The sequence below is a fragment of the Pavona decussata genome, unplaced genomic scaffold, assembly GCF_977016875.1.
Source record: "Pavona decussata unplaced genomic scaffold, jaPavDecu1.1 SCAFFOLD_102, whole genome shotgun sequence".
Lineage (NCBI taxonomy): Eukaryota > Metazoa > Cnidaria > Anthozoa > Scleractinia > Agariciidae > Pavona > Pavona decussata.
This window is the reverse complement of record NW_028145517.1, coordinates 8,347,283-8,371,375: the sequence shown is the minus strand read 5'-3', so window position 1 is coordinate 8,371,375 and position 24,093 is coordinate 8,347,283. Positions and strand designations below refer to the sequence as shown.

At 36.3% G+C, this 24,093-nt stretch overlaps 2 protein-coding genes across 3 annotated transcripts in view; one reads left to right on the top strand and one right to left on the bottom strand.

The window, feature by feature from the left end:
* Positions 1 to 650: 650 nt before the first annotated feature.
* LOC146472101 (coronin-7-like) lies at positions 651 to 22,143 on the top strand. Its single transcript, XM_085120663.1, has 29 exons — positions 651 to 816; positions 2,335 to 2,434; positions 3,186 to 3,263; positions 3,417 to 3,487; positions 3,960 to 4,037; positions 4,390 to 4,431; positions 5,285 to 5,351; positions 5,579 to 5,655; positions 5,882 to 5,929; positions 6,200 to 6,286; positions 7,110 to 7,192; positions 8,705 to 8,759; positions 9,638 to 9,698; positions 9,806 to 9,951; positions 10,673 to 10,768; positions 11,161 to 11,277; positions 11,587 to 11,886; positions 12,984 to 13,092; positions 13,281 to 13,367; positions 13,719 to 13,861; positions 14,367 to 14,471; positions 14,980 to 15,068; positions 15,780 to 15,918; positions 16,367 to 16,456; positions 16,813 to 16,929; positions 17,508 to 17,643; positions 18,757 to 18,851; positions 20,046 to 20,135; positions 20,762 to 22,143. Exons 1-29 carry the CDS (start codon positions 757 to 759, stop codon positions 20,768 to 20,770), a joined length of 2,775 nt encoding a protein of 924 aa, XP_084976789.1. The 5' UTR covers positions 651 to 756; the 3' UTR covers positions 20,771 to 22,143.
* A 1,362-nt stretch (positions 22,144 to 23,505) lies between these two features.
* Positions 23,506 to 24,093, bottom strand: part of LOC146472099 (ubiquitin-fold modifier 1) — a 37,766-nt gene continuing 37,178 nt past the window's right edge. For both annotated transcript variants that reach the window (XM_085120665.1, XM_085120664.1), the window contains exon 6: positions 23,506 to 23,648. In XM_085120665.1, the coding sequence (XP_084976791.1) occupies positions 23,572 to 23,648 (77 nt within the window). In that variant the 3' untranslated portion in view covers positions 23,506 to 23,571. The remainder of the gene's footprint in view (positions 23,649 to 24,093) is intronic.

Sequence of the window (24,093 nt, the reverse complement as noted above, 5' to 3'; positions counted from 1 at the left end):
CTTAATGGATTTTGCAGAGGATTCTTACTTGTCTGCCGGTAAATAGGGCGGCGACCAAGGAACCTGTGCTCCCAGGGTAGCTAAGGTGCAATTTTGTGTGCCAATTTTTGAATGTGACAAAACAAGGGACAAATCATCAAGTTTGGACAGAGTAACTACCCTCCCCAGGTTGGGTTGATGCTACCTTGTTCCGAGGGTCTCTCTAGGACATGAAGAGGAGAGCCCCTGGGAATGAGGTTGAGGTTGATGACCATTGTCTGGAGGGCAGTTAGTGTGCGAACATAATGTAGTGAAATATAAGGAATAAAGTTTAACCTGAAGAAAAAATGTTGTTGGTTGTTATCTTACTCTTCTGCTGAAAAATGTTAAGGAGCAGGGCGTTCATAGACAATGGGCCCCTTGCAGCTAAAGGTCACATTGTACAGAGGCCGCCATGCTGGAGAGTAAGTTGCACGCCCAGACATCCAAAACAAAGCAACTTCATCCAGTCAGACTTGAATTTTCTTTGGTTTGAATGTCCAAGTATGTAGCTTGCTCTCCAGCATGCTGGATTTTGTACCATGTTCACTTTTTCTCGCTCCCCCTCCACCTTTCCGATTACTCCTGCAGACAGAAAATCCCGCGGAAATTTAAACGCAGTCCCATGAAGCCTTGCGCGCATGCAGTACAAAAGTGGAAAGTGAGATTTTGCTCGCTGTTGCATGTTGAAGGCTTCCCAGGGAGTGAGATTTTCCCTATCCTGAGGGAATTGTGAAGATGAAGCGCTTTCAGACTTCCAAGTACCGGAATGCAGCTCCAAAGATTCCTAAAAAAGAGGTAAACATCGCAGTTTTGAACGATTTTCCAGCACGAACTCCTGTCTTGTACAGTGAATCAGCTGAGGGAAGCTACAAAATAATAGCTCGCTGAGAGCTCTCTTTCATGTGGGTAATATAAACTTAATAAAAGCTTATGTTTTACGATTTTTGTTTGGTAATAAACAGGGCAGCTTGTCTAACTAATAAATAAGATATTTAAACTTAATTACAAATATTGGAGGCACTAAATTATACGTCACAAAACATGGCCATTTTAAAACATTTAGTAAATATTCGCCCAACAGCAGTTGAACGCAAGTGTTTTTCGCTACTGTGACGCCAGTATTTATTATTTTTTGTACCGTCGTAGGTGAATCTTAGTTTTATGAACTGGGAAATTGTTGCCATATTTTTTATCGGCTGGACACCTAAATATTTATATTCCCACCACCAGGGGGTGGGGCTAACATACCTACCTTGATCATCAGGGCCTATTTGTATGTGACAATTTGTCAGTCAATCTCTTTTTCTGTTGGTCTAGTGGGGTGGCGAGAAAATAAGCCTGATTGAAAAAAAAATCACTGAAAATTGTCCGGTGTAACATCACCTTCAAGTCTTTTTTCAGCTGTGTTTGCATGGTATCAGGAAGATAGCCTGATTCTCGGGCGATTTGAGGGTTAAACTCCACTCATCTGTGTCTAATCAGGCCAGTATCTACTCACGCAAAATGTATTAAGGGGGCACAAAGAAAGCTGGGGAGCATCATATGACAAGTTGTCATACTATCATAGTATATCATGTGTACACATTTTTTTCTTGGGGGAGGGGTGCCCTTCGTCAGACTGAATCCATCTGACAAAGAAAGGGCTAATGCTTGAATAATTAACACTTATTCCATGAGCGCGCGTTGGATATGAGATGATAGATAGACAACGAGGCGCGTAGCCCCGAGTTGGCTATAATCATCTCATATCCAACAAGCGCAAGTGGAATAATTGTTTTATTAAAAACAACCAAGAAATATTGCTAGATCTTACAGATTTCGCTGTGTAAGAACAACCAGAAGACAATTTAATGATCGTCATTTCTCGGCCATGGTATAATGGCTCATATACAATGGCCTCTAAGCCAATCAAATCCCTCGAATTGCATTATACAATGATTCAGTTTTTAATAATTATTGTTAGCTTTAAAACCTATTTTACAGTGGCAGAATTACCTTATCAAATCATGTCTTGATAACAACAGATGTCTTTTTAAACTTGTGTAATCATGTTGCATTATATTTAATTGTTTCTCTTTTGTATAATCTTGTAGATTTAAACTGTATTCACCCTATTTTTATTCATGATTTCATTTGTAAAGACTCACGTCTGCTGAGTCTGATTTTTTCAGTAAAGACTTCATTCATTCATTTGTTAAAAAAAAAACAAATACCAGTTGTTAGATGGTCAATAGAGTCTGATTTTCATGATAATTTTAACTCCAGCTAAAGCTTTGAATGTATATAAATGTTATTTGCTTGATAATATTTAAGGAATGTGTTACTGGCATCAGAGCTGGAGACTTGAAGAGTTCTTATGGAAATCACATCAAAGCAAGTGATAAATTTATGGCTTTCAATGTGGATACTGGAGGTAAGCCATGAGTTCTTTAGAATTTCAAGTTAAAGTGCAGCTTGCATTCAACATACTGTTTAAGAAAACTGTGCACTTGTCTGCTGACCTCAAGATTTCTGGTTACAACTTTACAAACTTATTGACACTTCCTAAGGGCCTGCTTTTCAGTGATAATTCAAAGAGGAGCTTATTACAAGAATTATTATCTACAAGTAAAATACAATGAAAACTGCAAATACAATAAATCAACGTAGTTGCCACTTGATAAGAATGTCGTCACAAGGCAACAGGAACGGAATCCATTGTCTAAACTATTCCATAAATTGACAATTTGGTAATAAAAGGAGGTTTGTCCAGTCTTAGTCTTACTAAAGGAATTTGTAAAAGTTGCAAATTGCAAGTCAATGGCCCTCTTACTTCCTCTCTTTTCACAAACTACAACAAGAGATAATAGGGGGCAGGGTTATTACAGAAAGCGTAGGTACTGTAAAATGAGAGCACTTTAAACCATGAGGCACACACTTCCTTTTATAATGATGGACTGATTAAATTTACTTTAGTAATGTGCATTTGTTCATCTCCAGACTGAGAAAATAACCAGCTGTCCAATGCTAGCCTAGTCTTCCAGGCAACCATTCTGTCTCATCAGGCAACACTCCTCCCAGACAAAGAATGGCTGCATGGGAGACTAATGCTAGCCCTCAGACTGACTGCAAGCAAAATAGACAAATGTTATGGTGTATTATATTGCACTTATTTTATTTTTAAGGAGGAAGTCTTGGTGTTCTTCCCCTCGGAGATGTCGGCAGGAAAGACAATTCCCTTCCTACACTGCATGCTCATTCAGGTATAGTCTGATTGGAGACCCATCTTCGATCCTTTATACATGTCTAGTATGAGGTGACAGGAAGCCTAAACTGTTGCTGGTTTTAATTTTAATTTATTTTGCTTGTTAATATCTTGATCATTTTGTGTATCAAATTGTTTTCTTTTTTTGTAGATTTTATAACTGACATGGATTTCTCCCCATTTGATGGCAGACTTCTTTCTACCTGTTCATATGATTGCTCTGTGAGTAAAGTTTTTACTGATCCTGATTACTGCAAGTCTCATCTATAGAGGATATCACATACTGGCCTGAAGATATGAATTTTATATTTGAATTGTAAAAACAATATATGTGTACGCACACTGATGCTTTTGACGGGGCAAAAGAGTGTAGAGATACTTGAGAGATATAGAACACTATGTTTATGGCAAATGGCAAAAATGACCACTTGATCATGTGTATCCTTCATTTGCCACTCGCTGTTTTTCAGTTTCTCAATGAAATTGGGTAGTTTTGCATTAGGATTTCATGAAAGGCCAGAACTGTTAGCACTATTCTCATCCAAATGCAAATCTCAAGTTTGCCATTTGCTGTGAACGCAATTCTAAATCTCCCTATTGTGAAGGTTGTTTTGACTTCACATACATCAGAATGTTAAACATTTCTTGTTGTAATAAACATTTCCTTTCCTAATTATTCTTGGTAATTTTTTAGATAAAACTATGGGAAATCCCAGAGGAAGGAATAAGAGGGTCATTATCCTCACCAGTTTGTGATCTCCCACCACAGCCTGTGAGTATGTTATGCTGTAAACATTTTTTACTTACAGTGCAGTATGTTACCTTGATGTAATCTGACTTCTTATTGACAATTCTTTGTCTGCGATCAGTAACATGTTGTTTCTTAGTCAGGAATGTTTTAATTATAATGAACACTTGGAAACTCAAGGGATAAGCTAGTACTAGTCCTGATATTTAAAATAATGCCTTTTGGTAGGGAATCTAGGGCAATAATTATTTAATTAACAATTCAACATCCCATGCAGGGAAAAGGAAACCTCCTGTTAAGCTTGTATTTTTTAAAGAGTTTTATTCATAATTTACTAGCTAAATAAATTGATTGACATGTGTTCTCTGTGTTTTAGGGTCGTGTTGAGAATATTCTCTTCCATCCTTCAGCAAGTGAAGTAAGCTTTTGTCAGTCTAGTCAATCATGTAATTGATGTTGCATGATTCAGAAAAATAGATAATTATTTTATGCAAATAAAGATGATTGCATTAGTACCTAAGAATGGGTAGTTTCAAACATATCCATCCCCTCCCTACAGAAGGGTTTTTTGTAGGGCCCCACTACCCTCTGGAAATTCGAAATTAGTTTCATACTTTCCTTTACATTTTTTTGGTCTTTGAGATCCCACCCTCTCATTCCTGTAATTTCTTATCTGTGGGAGTATTCGCAGCGTAATGGAAAAGTCATGGAAAGTAATGGAATTTGAAATTTGTATCCCAGGCCTGGAAAAATCATGGACATTAGACAAATTTGTTTGAGTCACTTAAAGGACTACATATGATTTAATCTTCAGTCAAGCAGTTATTACAAACCCCAAAAATATTTTCAGCAGTCAAAACATTTTATTGGTCTCTGGTTGTCTACAGAGTTATAGATTGTTTAACTCAGAATCCTTTCAGAGAAATTAAATTATGTTAAGCTGGTCATATGGTGGCAATGATGATGGTCACAGCCAGGGATTGTTAAATCCTTAATAAGTTATATTGTATCCCCAAATTAGAGACAGTTCCACCATTCCTACATGGTCTGGGCCATGAGAAGATCTGGCCATTTGCAGGTGTCATTGTAAAGGCTGCACCTCCTCCGCAGTACCTTCAGACCCAGTATAAGGTCTAGCTGGGGTGCGAACATGTCACCTCCTGTTTTGCAATTTGGTATCATAGCATCTGAGTACTCAGGCAGTGGTTAAAACATTGCAAGAAAAAAGGCCTGTCTCAAATAAATGATTATTTTAACTTCAAATATCACAGGTACTAGCAAGTTCATGTTGTAAGTCTCTCACCATCTGGGATGTACAAAGGCAGCAGCAAAAATACAGTGAGTACTGATTCACCAACAATCTACGTTTCATAGCTTGGACTCCTGTTGAGAGAACGTGGATTTTCTTTTTCCAAGTATGCCTGTGTCACTGACTTAAAAACAACATTTATCAATATAATTTTCTTCACCAGGCTTAAAACAGAACATCTCATTTGTTTCACAAATCCACATTTCTCTAGCATGAATAGTAATGATAATAATAATTTTCTATCATTATACTGTAGCCATGGAAAACCACACTGATGTAGTTCAGAGTTTTTGTTGGAAAGGAGATGGTTCTTTATTAGTCACGTCAAGTAAGGTTAGTGGCTTTTCCCTCCTGGTTTTATTTTATCTTACATATTAAGGCCTTTGACACATTCCGAAAGTTTTGTCTTCCTGTAAGTTAGACAGATTTAATCGCTGGTGAGTAATCGCAATACTGTCATCAAATTGCCATTAGACTTTTTTTATATACATCTTCTTCACATAAAAAGTTTGGCGTAACTAACATGCATTAACTTTGTTTGTTTTCTGTATCATTTCAGGACAAAAAGATGCGTATCTTAGATCCTCGCAGCTCTTCTGTTGTTGCGGTAATTTAACAATTATTTTGTTATTAAATTGTTCATTGTCAATGAATGCAATAATCCAACTTTCTAAGAACAGTTATTGATCTTAGAAAGTTGGATGCATTTGAGTAAGCAGACTTAGAAAGCCAGAAAAGTCATTCAATTTTTTAATTTTCTTTTCAACTGCTTATCAAATGGATTGTTTCATTCCTATCACTTTACATTCTCTAAATAAATTCTGCATAAATTACGTAATGCGTTTTTTTATTTTATTGTCATTGTCGTGTACTGCAGGAATGTAATGGTGTAGGGGGAATTAAAGACTCCAGAATACTTTGGTTGGGAAACACTGACAGAATTCTGGGTTCTGGATTTAATATGGTAAGAAAAAAAATTTACTTTTACTGGAATTTGAGGGGTGTTTTTTAGAAATATGGTTAATAATATCTTTAATGAAAAACACATGTAGTGAGAAAAAAGGCAATAAAAAGGAGCACCTGGCATATCTACAGAGTGACTTTTCTATCCACTGTTTTCTGGTCAGATTAAATTTGGAAATTGATAAGAGGGTCAGTTTCTAGAGAAACTGTGGTGCTGTGTCAATCGGTGGGGAGTGGAAATGAATGCCTGGATTTATCGACAGATTCGATAAAGTAATTTGGCCAGTATAAAGACAAGCAGCTTAATATATTGAATAGTGTGGTAAATAACCAAATGTGTTTCCTGTGCATTCAATATCCTGAAAGGTTTTTTTTTATGCTGAAGATAAAAACTAAATTGTTCGTTGCCTTAATGAGGAACTCTTTATTAAATGTCACCTCTAGCAACTGGGAGATGAACAAAAAAAAGCAGAGAAATTAAGTTGAGAATTTACATGATTGAGCCCTGAGCATCTTTCTGTGTGCTGACACAAATCACTGACAGAGATCTTTTCAAGTGATCACTGAAGGCCTCCTAACAAAATGCTTTAAATGCCTTCATTTATAATAAAAAGGATAATTTAACTGTTTATTCCTGAAAAAGGTGACTACAATGGCCACTAACCACCTTTTTTTTAACTATTAGAGACCGCCTGTTCAGCTTGTGAAAAAGCTTTTAGTTCTAGTAAATACTTACTAGTCAATTCATTTACAGATCATAATATTAATAAATAAATTATTATCAATACACAAATTGAATGCAAAATTGCATATATTTTTTTCAGTCTCGTCAACGTGAAATTGCGGTTTGGGATGTGCATAACATGAGCAAACCGGTGCAGACGCTGAACTTTGATTCATCTGGAGGGTAAGTACACATGTGGAGCATTTACAGCAGTTACCAATAACACGCGACCTACGGTCTTCAAAAGAGTCTGGTAAAGTTGCATTTTAATGGACGTCAATATTATCAAAGAAAAGCCTTTGAAATTATTTTGAATTCTGACAAGATTCCAAGGTCACCCGGCAAAAACTAAGAATTTGACCTCGCTAAGGAAGGTAAGCTTTATTTAAATTGATTTCCAAGCCAGATCAAGGGAAAGTAAAAGGTATTTTTGAATTGAAAATTTTTATTTTCACAGCACATGAAAATTTGCTCACTTGCACGTGTCACTGATAATTTTGCCAAATTATTCAGCGGATAAAACTGCCCATTTCTTGGTTCTGTTGCCTTGAAATGTTCTCAGAATTCACAATAATTTCAACAGCTTTTCTATGATTGACGTCCACCAAAATGCAACTTTATCAGAGTCTTTTGAAGGCGATAGGTCGTGTGTTATTGGTAACCACTGTAAAAAAAGTTAGGGTTTTCGGCTGGCATTGTAGAAAACACTTAAAGGGCCCTAGTCAGCCTCACCTTTGTTTTTGTTTATATGCGAGAGTTTGGCTATTATATTTAATTCGGAGCATGTAGAAATGAACGAAATCACTGTGAAACTACCAAAGATAATGAAACATACTTTCAGGAACACAAGTTACAGTTAAGCAATAAGATTTCACTTCACCATGTAATATCAATAATTTCGATGGCATCGAAAATGGCGGGGGCTGACTAGGGTCCTTTAACTGTGCTTTACTGTAGTGTCATAAGAGAAATAAATAAATATTGTATTAAACTGTAATATTGTTGTAATATTCGGTTCTGTTCAGTTTATTGTTTTGCCATAAGTTGTACAAATGCAAAAAAAAATTAATAAATAAAAACCAATAATATTTAAACACTAATGGCGAGGAAGCCAAAGGGAAGCCACCAGGCTTATAACGAATGGGCTCCCTCAGTTAAATAATTAGAACAAAGTATTTCCATAGTTACACATGGGACCAAAATCCATGGCAGAGCTACAGTAAATCTTAAAATACATTACATAGTCATATTAATCATAGTTAGGCTTAAAAGAAACAGCGAAAATGAAAGTGAAAAGCGGCGGTGAATATTGTTATAGTTGAAGACAAATTTCTGTTGTTGAGTGTATGTGCATACTACAGTTTTCAGAGCCACTCATGTACTTCATGTTTGACAGAATTATTTGTGTTTTAGTAAGAATCAAGGTTAGGAGACACCTTGTGATGTCTGTCATGCAGTTAATGTATCTTATTAGTGTGCATCTCTGGACATATCTCAGTACATTTACAGTGTACATGTAAACTTTGAAACTGTGATAATAATCTTTGGTTTTTGGCTCACTACTTTATTCCCATTTCCATACTAATAACAACAGTTACTTTCGTACACCCCCCGTCTACTATTCTTATACTCATCTGTAATAATATTTGTCATATTTACCATTCAAAGTAATATCATATCCACTTTTAAATGCAGAACATTGATGCCATTTTTTGATCCAGACACCAACATGTTGTTTTTAGCTGGAAAGGTATATATGGTTTTCTACACTAGATGGAAAATGCATGAAACACCCTATGTGCATGATTTGAAGAAAGTTAAGCTTAATATTGTAAGTTGTGATGAAGGCCCCCACCTTGACCACCTTGAGTTAATAATAATTATTGCTATCAGCTCTTCAGTTAATTAGCAAAAGCACGTTCAAGGCCAATTTTGCAGTCATGTGTATCAACATCCACTGGATGATGGAAGTACCCACCTTTAATTATTAGGCATTATAATTCGACACATTGTAACACTGCCCAAATATGGTCATGGTGCACTGAATATTTGTTGTCCGTAGTCAGTAGATATCCTGCGATATACGTAATTTTGTGTGTCAGAGAGAAAAATGGCACAATATTCATCTCCAGCTTTTCTGCAATAAAACTGTGCTTTGCTATCAATGTGTTGAATAATAAAACAGTTATCTTGCGGAATATCCCCTAATTTTAGCCAACCTGGCCTATAACTTCATCGGCCAGGTATCAGGCAATATTCCGCATGATTTTGCAGGATAATCAAAATTGTTAATTATCGGTTGATGGAAGAAAATAAACATACTCAGGAATGAATTTGATAGCCAGGCCATGGTCCATATCCCCAGCTTTAACATTTTAGGCCTACCTAATATTTTTGAAAATGTCTGTTATTTATCAATACATTAAGGGTTTTTGCAAATGTTGCTGATAACTACACACATGTACTGTTGGTGGTCAAAATCTTTCTAACTGCATTCCTTGAGCCATGGATTGGGTTTCAATGACACGGGACTTGCTTTCTCAAATACTACATACACCCCTGATATTTTATTTGTAGGTTTAGTCGTCTAGCTTCTTATATGTTGTTTTTCTCTCTGATGTATGCTAGGGTGACTCTTTTATTGAGTACCTAGAAGTTTCTGATACTGCTGCTTCTGTTGTCACCAAAGGTAGGTTTGAATTGATGTCATCAACAGAACATATCTATAGCAAAACTGAATATACAACTAAATAAAAGAATTTGACTGTAAGGACTAAACTGTTGAATCATCTTTAGTGTCAACACAGATGTTGGATGAACAGCATAAAGGAATGGCCATTGTTCCAAAGCTTGCCATGGATGTGATGTCCTGTGAAGTGGTACGGCTACTGCAGCTCACCAAATCATCTGTGGTCCCGCTGAGTTACTGTGTGCCTCGCAGGGTAATGACCTCTATAGCAAATTACTCATAACTTCTAGTATCCTTGGGGTTGTGTGCTTAGTCATAAGATAATCAGACTTTCAATTTGCAGGCTATTAATCCAAGTCCCAGTTTTAAGCACTGTGCTCAATGATGGAATTGGGGCAGAAGCTTGACTCCCCAATTTTTGCCATAAGATTGTCTCTGCTTTTTGCTTTTAATCAAGTCTGGATCCTCCAACATTGCCGGACAGTTTGATCCTAATAGCACTTTCTAATTGCCAGAGATCAGTCAGTTTGTATGTGAAGTGTGATGTCTTAAAATGATCTGCACCATTTTATAGAAGTAACTTGAAGGACTGTCATTGTAACCTGTCCTCAAAATTATTAAACTGTATATTACATTTGCAAAATGACCAGTGTGACCAGAAAGTTCTAACAAATGGAAAGAGGGCCTTGTTCTGCAGTGTAGTCTACCCATGGGTACATAGAATCCAAACAAAAAGTATCCCATCCAGGAAAGTAGTATTGCTCCAGAGGACTTTGCCTGGTACATAGTTTATAGCCACCCCTGGTTCACATTTTGGCCTATAAACATGAAAGAGGTACCTATCAACAAAGTGAATAAGTCCTCTGGAACTCACACATTTTATTGTTGTGTAAGACCAGTCTCCAAAAAGGAAATGGCTGGTGCAATAAGCTAGTTTTGAGCTGACAAAAACTCTGACTACTTTCTTTCAAAAGTCTTACAAGGATTTTCATGGAGACCTGTTTCCTGATACTGTGGCTGGAGAACCATCCATGACAGCTGAGGAGTGGTTTAGTGGATCTAATGTCCCTGTAAGTTTCTTGAATTACTACAAACACTGTATCCTCTATACATTAACATCTCCTCATTTAGGTTGTTTAAAACCATGGTTTTCACTGGCGACGCAACACAAGCGCAAGCATACGAGTGCTTATTTCACTGTGAAAATGGCCTTGCGCAAGCTCAAGGATAATTTTTTTCCTTTTCTTGTGCTTGCATCACATTCATTTTCACATGACGTAAAGCTCTTGTGCTTCTGCTTGTGTTTGCAACGTCCTGTGCTTACATCTCTAGTGAAAACCAGGTTTAACAGGGAAGAGGAATTTGGAGAAGAATACTAGTACCCTGTATGAGTAAATTCCCTAGTTACATACATGTACTTGTATCAAAATTAATGAATTTTCAAATGTTTTTGTAATTTCAGATGAAGAGGGTTTCACTGGATCCATCTAAACGACGGGCACAACAAACATCACAGAAACCAACTCTGAAGCCAAGGCCTGCTGTTGAAGCTCAGAAACCCAGTGCATCGGCTGACAAGGTTCATAACTAGCATAACATGTGTACTGTTTCTTGTTTAACTGATCTTTTCCCTCCTGCGAGTCACCACCATTGTTACTATGGTAACCCTGTGAAATAATTTTGTCTTCTAGTTGATAATTTTCATTACTTTATCAGTGTATCTGATTTCCTGTTTCAACATATAGGCAACATTTGAAAAATTTTCTGGAACCACATTCAATCATATTTATTTTATTGCCAAATCATTTACACATCATCATCATCACCATCATTATTTGGATCACTTAGTTGTAAGAATTGTCAATAGTAATACCCCATATTTAATCAGTCAATAGATCCAGTAATGCAAGACTCAACCAAAACCACTCAGCAGTCAGACATTTGCCAATCAACTTCAGCCAGTGAACCAGCGCCAGAATCACCAGCAAGACACAAAAAGGCTTTCACGGGTGTGCGTACATCCAAGTTCAGACACCTCCTTGGCACACCCATGCACAAAAGCAACAACATCGAGAATGTGCGTAACTTGAGCATTTCTTTGCCAGGAGACAGTGATGCATTTCAAGTCAATCAAGAGTTTGCTGTATTTCCTTTGTCAGGACCAGGGGGACAGATAGCTGTTGTCCCAGTAAGTCGTAACTTAGTATTAACTATAAAGGGAACCAGAGGTGATTTATTTAATTTTATTTTATTTTTATTTTATTAGCTTCGCCAACATAATGTAAAAGTTAGATGAGTGTCCCCTTTACAGCCTTGCATGATTTTGTTTCCCACCAAGAACTGGAGAACTGTTGTTTTAGTGCCTTATAGTGATTGCTGGTCATTACCAATGTGATGGTGTTATGAATCCCTTTAAGCCACAATATCAGCCTGTATATTCTCCCACCGTTCCTCTGTATTTTGTATAGCGCTAGTTGGGAGAATTTCCTTAGATATCAAAACACACCTTTGGTAATGATTTTGTTTATTCTCATAACCTTTTATGTTTGATTAAGTACAGACATGGTAAGGAGAAATTAAATGCTGATTACTATTGGGGCTTAAAGGGTTAAACAATGTCAACGAAACATTCAATTTCCATAGGCCATCCATTACCCACAAATATATTGGGTTTGTAAGTTCAGCACGTTTGTTGGTTAATATATTATTTTGTGCTTGGGGGTGTTAGTGAACATGTCAACTGGTACACATTATACTCAAATTGCAGATGAAGGTCAGTTGTCAGCGGCACCCAACAACAGTTTTCTCTCAGATCCTTTTGAAATGCTATTTTAGGCTATCTGGAGTGCCTTTAAAGCTCTGTAGGTTCATTTCAGGCCGCACTTTAATATTTTATCTGTTCAGTCATTCTAGGGGAACTTGAGTCTTTTCGAAATTACTAGGGCATTTTTCTCCATTTCTTGAAAACCTTAGGTGTTATTTCCTTTCCGAAAATCTTAGCTGACCTTTTTTTGGTATCCCAAACGACATTTTTATCAATCCAAAAACACTAGGCCTTAAATCAAGGTGAAAATTCCCTTCAGAAAATTGTAGGGGATTAAGGGCTTTCCGAACAGATCCGTTGGGTGCCCCTGACTTGTTTTCTGGTCTCTGTACATTTTCCCTTATTTTCTCTCTCTGCACAAGTTTATAACACTGATTTCCATTATTCACACCTCACTTTAAATATTATTTATTTAAAGGATGGAAAGTGTGTTAAAAGTGTTTTTTACTTTGTTCTAACAGCTCACCAAACCTTGTAGACTGCCAGACTCAGGATTGCCTGCCATTCAGTGTGGGAGTGGCATTATGGACTTTGCTATGGATCCATTCAATAGACGGAAACTTGCGGCTGGTAAGTGGGAGAGTTTAAAGTGGCTGGAGGACTGATTACAATGTAGCCTTAAACCAAATGACTTGTAAAACTTAGATGAATTCGTACTTTTACAGAATGAATAGTCTGAAATGTCAGCCGTCTACGGGTTAGGGAGAGGAGACGGCTGACATTTCAGACTACAGAATCAACTGTCATGTATTTTTCAGCTTGTGAAAGTGGCTTTATCAGTGTATGGGAGATCCCAGAGGGAGGTCTGACAGAAACTATTGACACCCCATCTGTGGTCTTGAAAGGTTAGTGCATGCTATAAACATAATTTAAGTTGCTCTATTATACTTTTTTGCCAACCTTTAGTTAAATTAAATTGGCACATATGTTGTCTTTTTATCAAGTATTTACCATGCTGGATTGCCAAGACATAGCCTATTACTTTCACATGTATATTTTATCTTCAAGGATAAAGTTATCTCATAATATCCATACAAGAATGCCTTATAGCTTTGTGATTTTTTTATTTTGTACTTGTACTAGCGTCATTTCCATTTCATTTCATTCATTTCACCTCATTTTGTTATTAATATTTCATTCATTTTATTAGATTTCATTTGTTTCATTTCAACTAATTTTTTTTATTTCTTTACCAGGCCATGAAGATAAACCAAACATAGTCAAGTACCATCCGTCAGCCAGTGGAGTGCTGGCCTCTTCAGCTTTGGATTTAACAGTTAAAATATGGGACATCAACAAAGCTAAAGCTTTGATAACTCTAACAGGTCACACTGAACAGGTGGGATGAATTTTCACTGTGCTGCATTAAAGAGATTTAGAATTGCATTAACAGCAAACATGAGATTCATGTTTATGTTTTCTTAAAAAATGAGTACATAAAAGAGAATAGTACAAAATAATTTTGACTTCTGATGCTACCATAAAACTACTCAATTTTATGGAGAAACTGAAAACAGCAAGCTGCAAATGTAGGCTAAACATGGTCATATGGTCACTTCTGCCATTTGTCATAAATGTAATTCTAGATGTCTCTCTTGTCGTGTCATGTAATTTCAAAGTTTGCAAACTGAGGTCCTTGAAGGTTCTTGCACGTCCAATAGTTAGTGTTTGTACAAAGAAATCTAGGTGATGGAAATACCGTGGATATTGTTATCCAGTGATAAACTCAGCACAAAAGTCAACAGAAGGTGTGAGTGATGCCTCCCAATTCGAAACTTCCTCATTCTGTTTTCCAGTTTGGTTAACAACTGTTTAATTTTGGCAAAATAATTTAATAATTGCAGGTGTTTAGCTTGAGCTGGAAATCTGATGGAACACAACTGGCTACAGTTTCAAGAGACAACAAAGTCAGAATATTTGAGCCAAGATCAAAAGTGTCTCCTACACAGGTAACTAACAAAAAAAAAATTGTGTGAAGTGAAGTTTTAGAGGGAAAAGTGGATAATTTCAAAGACAATTATTTCAAAATGGTCATTTCTCTTATTCGATTCTCTTTCAAGTGCTATAGTGTAATACGGAAGAGTGTTTTGTTTCCAACATAAAACGTAAGCTTAGATACCATAAAGTGTGTTTGGTTCGTGGACTGTTCAAGTAGACTTATAATCTTACTTATATTGTACGGTGGAATTGATCTGTCAGTACCCTGTCTGTAAACTGTCGGTTAGCTGTCCGTCCACTGTCGGCCGACAATTTACTGACAGTCGGTTTGGGGAGCTCTTCTTCAAAATTACCAGAAGTAATGTCCAGTAGCATTGGAGACTTAATACACAAATGTGGATTTAAACAATCTGAACATAGCCAGTTACAAGTATTCCAAGTCTTATTTTTTGGTTTTGCTTGACACTGTTTTATTTGAACCCTGATTTTTTGATGATCGCTGTTTGATACTTGCTTTAGACAGGTCCTGGACCTGAAGGAAGCCGTGGTGCACGTGTTGTTTGGGGTGGTCCCAGTGGCAATTGGTTGATTGTCTCTGGGTTTGGCAAGTGAGTTTGTTCACATGCTCTGTTATATATTTCTCAAACTCATTATTTAATAATTCATCAAGCCAAAACAAAGCAAATCACTACCGTGAAGGAGGTTAAGAAATGTGATCTTAATTATCATAAAATTTTGTGAACTTTTGCTTTGAATTTCTCCAAGAATAATTTTTTTAATAGTTTGAGAAGCTATATCAAACACTCGAAAGAGTGTTTCCTCCTATTTTCCAAACACCTTGAAGTTAGTTAAAAAATGTTGGCTGTACCTCGTTTTTCCAATCTACTTCTCTGTGTTTGGAAATCGGAGGAAACACTCTTCCTCGTGTTTGATACATTACATAGTTTATTATTAGCTGTAACAACCTAAAGACTGTTAAAAACAGAAATTTTTTTGAGACAGCTCTAAAGCATGAAATACACAGTCCACAAATCAGAATTCATCTGGAAACTATAAACCTGGATCCAGAATCCTGAAATAAAAAAAATATATATTTTATATTCTTCAACATCGAAGACCAGTGGTCTATCATCTTATTTTTTTATGTTGTCCTGGTTTAAATTTGGTTTTCTTTTCCTTTGTGCAGTATCCAATACGATAATCAGAGACAAAGGAAATATAAGTCATAGTGGTGTAAAAGTTTTAAACCAAAAAAATTTTAACCACAACACATACCGTATTTCATGTTTTCCAGGAGTAAAACAGTTTGTTTTTTGTAGAAGGAGTGATCGCATCCTCAGCGTGTATGACAGTCGTAATATGTCTGAAGTCTTGTCAACTGTGGAATCTACTGTGGCTCCTTCCACATTAATACCTTTCTATGATGAAGACTCTTCTGTGGTATTTCTCACTGCTAAGGTAAGGTAATGTTGGCTTAGGAACTACTTTTCCCTTTATAAGGAGCAATGTTACCAATTTGAAGTGTATGACACACTTTTAATAACCAAAGACATCTTTGTATCTATGGAAAATTATTGTTAAAATGATGATCCTCTTTTGTTTAATGTAATAAAATTATTGAAGGCCCCTGTGTGTAACCTACCTGTAGTATATTTCAGAGTGCTCTTTGTTGTTTTAGCTCAGATTCACCAGAGTTTTTACATGTGGCTTTGAATTCCTTCAGGAAATGTTGCTTTAATGTTTTATCCACTTCTTTGCACTTTGTTTTGTGATGAAAATCGAAATCTTGCCCTTATCATAGGTTTCCCAACAGGAGTCCAGTGCTGTTCAGAGAACTCTTTTTATGTCACTTCAACTGAAAAAATTCATTTATAGTTGTAATTTTTTGATTTTGTGACTGTTTTAGGGTGAGACAACAATTTTCGCCTATGAAATCAGCGAGGAGGCACCACATATCTTTGAACTGTCACACTACAGGACCAAGGAACCTTACCAGGTAACATATTTATCAGCTATAATTTTGTAATATTTATAGTTATGACTACCAGTAATCATTCAAGAATCATGCAATTTTTAATGTTTATGATGTCTGCACTTTTTTTGCATAATTTGCATAGCATAGTGTAACAAACAGGTTTCCATAAAACAGATTTGCAGGTCAACATATTTGTGCTCTGGAAAATTATGTGGCAATTGACTAATTTACTAAATATTTGCTGAAGCACAAGATTTAGCATAGGTAGTACATCCTGCTTTAAACTATAGGAGTAAGACTTCAATTCTCTCTGCCAGCCAGCAGCACATTTTGAGACAGAGGTTTATAGGCCTTAATTATGTTAATTTCTTCATCAGGCTGTGGGTTTCCTGCCAAAGACTGTCTGCAATGTCAAGGAAGTAGAGTTTGCCAGAGCTGTCAAACTGAACAAGACATCCATTGATTTGATCACATTCCAAGTTCCTCGTGTGAAGGTCAGTGTCCTTAATCATCATGCAGAAAAAAAGTTCTGTGGAATGCTTTATAAATTTTAAATATACAGAACATTTCAGTTTCACACCACACTAAATTGTGCAGTTGTGGGAAAAACCCATACCCACCCTATGAAAGTTCATCGAAAACTTGGGGGAGAGGGTCTTAAAAGCCAAAATTTTAGAAGCAAAGTATGAAAAGCTGAACTGGAATTTCCTGGGGGAAGGGGGCTGCAAAACAAATAACCGTACATGGGGGGGGGGGGGGGTGGTATGTGGGCTTTGGATATTTTCTGGAACTACACACTAACACTGGCCTACTGATGTTCTGAAAGGAAACTGCATTTAGCTTCGGCAAATTCTTGAAAATTTGACTTGCTTGATTTAGAAAAATTATTTGCCTGCTTTATGACAGCTTATGCATACTTTGTAACCTCAAGTTCTTGCACCTTTTAAACAAAATAAGAAGACTTGAAAATACCGATTGAACCAATAAATAATAGTACACAAGAAGATAAATTCAAGCCATTGATTTTCTGAAAAATAATTATTGCCGTAAATCTCTGACTATATATAAACAGATGGAATATTTTCAAGACGACCTTTTCCCGGACACAAGAGTATGGTGGGAGCCTGCAGTGACTAGTGATCAGTGGTTTGCTGGTAAAAATGGAACACAGAGGATGTTGTCTGTCAGGCCAGCAGACATGAAGCCCTGTGAGTAAAACTTATTGATGAAGTTGAACATCTAAGTACTTTCTGTTTATCTTTTCATTCAGCTGAACTATCCAAAAGTCAGGACTTCCAAAATTAGCACTGTAGGAACAATGATCGTCACTTCTGGGCTGTCACCTTGTTGTGGTGGTGAGAGTTGTGTGTCTGTAAGGCACCTAAGAGCTATGCTGGTGGGGGCCTTGTAGGTCTAATATTGCTGGATTGGTCAAGGGCTAGAGGCCTGAACATTCACAGTAGACTTGCAACTGGTCTAATGTCTATTTTCACTGGACCCTGAAAACTTGCAGCTCCATAATTTGTTTTTCTATGTAGCAGCATTGTTTTGTTGTTTATTCTGTTGTTCCCTTGACCAATAACATGAAATGTTGCAAACAGCACAGGTGTTCCCAACAGTCCCTGGTCTCAGAGTCTGGGGTTTCAAGGGCAATGGGCTTATTACCCTTCCACATACAAAATAGCTGATATACAAAACCCTGAGTCCTTATGTGCCACTTAGCAGAAAGAAGGTAAGTGAAGGTGGATGCGCAGGGATTGGTCAAATTGTGGTTTTGTTTCTTAACTTGCATGGAGGCCATGTTGAATATTGTGAAGTCTGAAGAAGAGAAACCACGGGATGAGAGGGAACTGGTAAACTTTTGACATTCTTTGGAGTTTGCATGATCTGACACATGTAAAGGTTTCCACAGTTGCTGAGATGATTTTTCAGTTTCTTGAGGTTTTCCATTTAATTTGTTTGCATTGGTTCCAGACTTTGCTGCAGCCTGACCACTAAGTAATTTTAAAATCAAAAACCAAAAATACGCCATTTTCATGATAGCGTCATTTACTTCAACTACCAGAATGCTTCAGTTTGTTGTTTTCTCTTCCAAATTTGGGATTTTGTTATCTAAATCTCACTGGGATTGCAAACTTTACAATAAGAAAGAAAAAATGATGAGGATTCTAGGAAGTTGTAGCAAAATTATGTCATAGTGAAAATCACCTATCATCTAATAACATGCAAAATAACCTTAAGTGCTATCTTCTTTGATGGGAGGGTCTTGTAAAAGTTGTCTAATCACCATATGATTCTCTTTTTTGGTTTGTTCAATGTAGTGAGTGAAGCACCCAAGACAGTCCCTATTGCAAGGAAGTATGATAGTAGACATGAGTTGGAAGAAGTCAAGACCACTGAACAGCAAAAAGAAGAGGTAAATATTACCAATCCCTAAAATGACAACTGATTTATGGTGACTTTCTGGTTGCTTAGAAAATAAAACGCTGATATATTAGAGCATAATGCCCTAGGCTGACAGAATGTAAAAAGTGAGTAGTTGGCAAGGAATAATAATAATAATAATAATAATTAATAATGATAGTGATAATGATAATGATAATGATAATGATAATGATAATGATAATAATAATAATAATAATAATAATATTTATATATTAAATGTAAAATATAAAATTCAAATACAAAATATAGTACTTCATTGATTCTACTTGTGTACGTGGACTGAAGCAGCAGGAGATAACACTTCAATTGAAGCTGGGAAATTTTGAGGATGACCTTTCAGCTAAAAGCATCATCCAATTTACCAGCAAGTCAGAGAGGGTTTTGGTTAATAACTCTCCAGTGGATTTCTATGTCCTACATGCTTCATTGTGATAGTAAAGAGAAGACAGAAAATGGTTGTGACATCATGACTGTAGATAGACAAAAGCAGGTAGTTTTGTGCGTTTGATTTTGTTAATCTGGTTAGTTTAAAAATTAAGGATTTATTGTTCATGTCGGTTTTGCTTAGTAACAAGACATACAACAGAAACACAGCTTCATTCCTCCATCTTGGTTATCACACGGTAGGGCCAGTGTAGCCCGCTTACAGACTGAGAGGCTTTTGCTTGTGTATTTAATAATTAACAGTAATTTCTTGGCGGAGGAGGCTAAAAAAGCCAACTACATGAAATACCAGAGACACGAACAACTTTGTACATGCTAAAGAAAAACTTGCCAGGAAGAAACGCTCTTGCTAGCAGGGTTGGGGTAGTGTGGCTGAGTTGTTAGAAGTGTGGACTCGTTATATAGACCACTAGCTTGACATATTTCAGGGTTTCCCTGTGCACATCCTTAGTCACACTTTGTCAATAGACAAGTGGTAAGTTTGCCTGACAGATGTATCCGGCTCCACAAACTTCTAGCTTTAAATTTAACCAGACATAAATAAATTTGGTGTCATATTATGACCAAATATTGCATCAAGTAGTCATGCTCCTTGCCATGTGGGGGGTGGGGATGGCTTGTTAGAAACACCCTTGGGATTCTTGTAGTGCAACAAAATATTTTAAAATGTTATGTTAGTTTCCTCATGTGACTCTAAATGTTGCATTTTGTTTGGTTGCAGCTGTTAAACTCCATGGTTGAAAAATTAAGGAATTATGATGATGAGCCTCTTCCACAGGATCTGCAAGAGGGAGTGGATGATGATGAATGGGTATGCCAGAAATAATTCATCTGACAATTTTGTCATTGTTGTTTTTTGTGTGTGTATGTGGGGTGGAGGGGGGTGGGCTTTGAACTTCATTATGAAAGTGACGCTTTGTGTATTCTTCCTATTATGAAAATTAAGTTGTCATTCATATGCAAACAAAACTAATTTTCACATCAAAAGCTTTTCACTTAGCCTCACTTTCATAATGAGGTTCAAAGCAACTTGGAAATGGCTTATTGTTTTTTCCATTGCTTCAAAACACAGATAGTCTTTTAGTTTCTGTAGACAACAAGTGTTGTTACAACAACAAAAAATTCAGAGGGGGGTGAGTATTTTGCAAATAATAAAAATCAGCGGAAAAAAAAAAGAACATTTCAACCCTTCCAAGCTTGTTTCCAATTCAACAAAATGGAAAAAAAATAGCGCAATAAATTTCCAAACATACTATTTCCAAAAGCGTGCAATAAAAAGGGACAAAAGATGTAAATGGTAAGCAACAAAACATTCAGAGGTGACAGAAAATTATGTTCAAAAAGTTACAGGAGACCTACTGCAGTTATAAATTATCACAAGGAGTAGTAAGAATATTTCAAGAGACTTGGAGCCAATATCCTTTTCATTTCCTTCAGGATGACTGATGCTGTTGGAGAAAGAACATTTGATAACTATCTCTTGAATGTCTGCAGCCCTGGATGAATAATCACAGCAATAGAAAATACATTAAATTAATATTTTGTTTTAAAAGTATTTGTTACATATCAAACACAAGAAAGAGTTTCATCTGATTTCCAAACAATGAGAAGTGAGTTGAAAAAACCAGGTTCTGCCATGTTTTTATTAGTTAACCAACTTCAAGGTGTTTGAAAATGGATTCTCAAACTCATTAATAATTCATCAAGAGAAAACACAGAAAATCACTACCGTGACCGTGGTTTGGATATATGTGATCCTAATTACCATAAAAATTTGCCTACTTTAGCCTTGAATTTCTCCAAGAATTATTGATCATTTGAGAAGCCATATCAAACACTCGAAAGTGTGTTTCATCAGATATCCAAGCACCTCAAAGTCATTTAAAAAAACTTGGCTGCGCCTCGTTTTTTCAACCTACTTCTCAGTGTTTAGATATCTGATGAAACACTCTTCATCGTGTTTGATATATTACTTCTCAAACTCATTAATTATTCATCAAGAGAAAACAAAGAAAATCACTACCGTGACTGTGGTTTGGGTATGTGATCCTAATTACCATAAAAGTTTGCCAAATTTAGCCTTGAATTTCTCCAAGAATTATTGATCATCTGAGAAGCCATATCAAACACTCGAAAGTGTGTTTCATCAGATATCCAAACACCTCAAAGTCGTTTAAAAAAACTCAGCTGCGCCTCGTTTTTTCAACCTACTTCTCAGTGTTTGGATATCTGATGAAACACTCTTCATTGTGTTTGATATATTACATGAAACTTTCTTTCTAGATTTTTGATATAGCTTCTCAAACCATTGATATTCTTGGAAATTTTGAAACCTCCTTCATAGTAGGGATCTCCTTTGTTTTCCTTCATTATGAATGAGTTTTAGAAAAGTATATATAGAATGAAAGCAACTTAAAATTACACCTATCTCCGTGCGGATTTTTAAATTCCTTTAATTGTACATAGAGGTTTCTTGAGTGGAGTCATTTGAAAATTAGGTCATGTCATTCTGTGGAGGCATGAGGCAAGAGTTTAGGAATTTATTCTGAATTTTAATAAATTGTCAAATAAAAATGAGCAATTGATGTTAAAGTGAAAAAATTAAAGAAATTAAATTTCAATGTGTTTATTGAGCTTCACATTGCTAATTCCATACACGCTATGTCATATCAAATTTGAATTTGGAAATACAGTATATTTTTTCCATAAGAAAATAAACCTGCAAAGCAACTATTGTCCCTTTTAAGTCTCAAAATTCAGTATTGATGTCTTTAAAAACCATTTTGATAAAAATAAAAGAAATTTGTACTTCTCTTGAACATTGTTTGCTTCAAACAGGTGGGGATTGGCTCCATTCAGGCCCTGGCTTCCTTGTGGTTGTTTAAGTTATCATTTTGCATCCATTTCAAGGACTCAGTTGAGAAAAAAATACTTTTATTCCTGAACCAGAATAAGAATGGCCTGAATTGTTCCAAAAGAATGTGCCCTAAGTTCTCCTTGAAACACTGAAAAAGTAAACTAATCTTTTAAATTCAAGTCAGTTGGAATTGTTAACATGTTTGTTGTATTTGCAATGTTTATTTCCTGATTTAAAGTGTCCCCAATTAGCATGTATGTGCCAACTTAAAAAAACCCATTATTTTAATGTCTTGCTACACATTGTGTGTAACTAACCCTTTCACACACCAGCTTTTAAAAGAAGTGTAATGCCCATTTTTCCGTCGGCCCACAAACTAAAGGCCTGTTTACATTGAAGGCAGGTACCCTGGCCAGAAACCCGTATTTTCGTCCTAGCCAAGCTAAAACATTGCCCCCTTTTACATGTGAAATTTCTTTGGAGTCATTGGAGACTGTAGCGGCGTGAGAAAATGAACTAGCAGTGAATAAATGCTACACAAAATTGCACTTTTTCCTCAAAAATCAACAACAGAACAATGAATTTAATGTCTAAATTCATAGCAATTTGGCAGACAATGTTCTCTACAGTTTCTGACGGCTCTCAAACTCGAAACAAAATATATTTTTTTTGTCAACTGTTGTCAAATGCTTTTACCAGAATAATTTAAAACCATTGGTGAAACGTCAGAAAAATTTAGCATTTAATTGAAGAATTAACATTCTAGATAATAAACATGTAACAAATTAGGTATAAAATGGAACCCTTCCCTTTTGAAAGTTATAAATTGTGACGATGTTAGTTCACATTGGTATAGTTGGGTAACCCTGACAAGCAGACAGGGTGGCCGAGGCTGGTGGGTGATGTGGTCTGGCATGTCAACACTTCACTGTGTTTTGTAAAGAAATGTATGAAATGTTGACCTGCCCAGGAAAGGCCAGTGGACAGGTGTTAGGGTAGCCTATGTCTTTGTATTTTAACATCGTTCAAGAATTTCTGCTCAGTTGGCGCTTACCGTTCCAACACTTCATTCAAGATCTAATTGCTACCCTTTTGGTTCACTGGGGTCTCCCTGTGTAACCCAGTACATGGAATATCAACCCCCCCACCCCCCCCCCCCCCATGCTACTTAATCACTGTTTTTTGAGAAATCATTTCTAATATTATTATTATTATAGAGTCAATTGCAAAATCTGTGGAATATTGGGTGATTTTTCTTTCAGATGGAAAAACTCAATTTGAGAGCTTTAGTTTGCATTACTTTAAATATTTCAAGCAGACTCAATTTTGCACATAAGTAAAATGATTATTTAATTCCATATTATTAACAAGTCTAAATCTAGTTCGAGTTTCATGTTACAAGCCAACTTCCAACTCTGTCTCTTGGGATGAGCCTCAGTTCCGAACCATGCTTTAAGAACACATTTCCTGCAAAACAGTAAAGAACAATCAGCTAACTAGCTCTTTCATAAAATCTTCAAAATTTAGCATAATCTGGCAGTACAATGTGATCATTAACTGGGTTTTGGGTTTCGAGTTTGCATGTAATTGAAAAGAGCAGTACATGAGCAATTTTACCATTTTCATGGGAATTTTGGTGAGAAATTTCTGAAAAATGGGAACTGCACAGGTACTTGGACCATTCAAAAAATTTCCATTTAAGATAAACACCATTGACAGCAGTCAAAGTTCCATTGAAGTTTAAACATTACCACTCTATTGCCTTGAAATGATGGAGAATGTTACTGTGCCTTTCAACATAGCTATGCTTTCAGTAACATGCGGACTCTGACATTCAAGATTCAACCAACCATAACATTTTTCACTGCCATCAATCACTGCAGTGGACCTCCCAGAAATAAAAAAAAATTGG

Excerpts from the sequence above, each read along its gene's own strand:
- LOC146472101 (XM_085120663.1), top strand. The coding sequence starts at position 757 with ATGAAGCGCTTTCAGACTTCCAAGTACCGGAATGCAGCTCCAAAGATT. Across the intron at positions 4,432-5,284 it reads TCCATCCTTCAGCAAGTGAA|GTACTAGCAAGTTCATGTTG; the intron begins GTAAGCTTTTGT and ends CAAATATCACAG. Across the intron at positions 15,919-16,366 it reads TGGTATTTCTCACTGCTAAG|GGTGAGACAACAATTTTCGC; the intron begins GTAAGGTAATGT and ends TGACTGTTTTAG.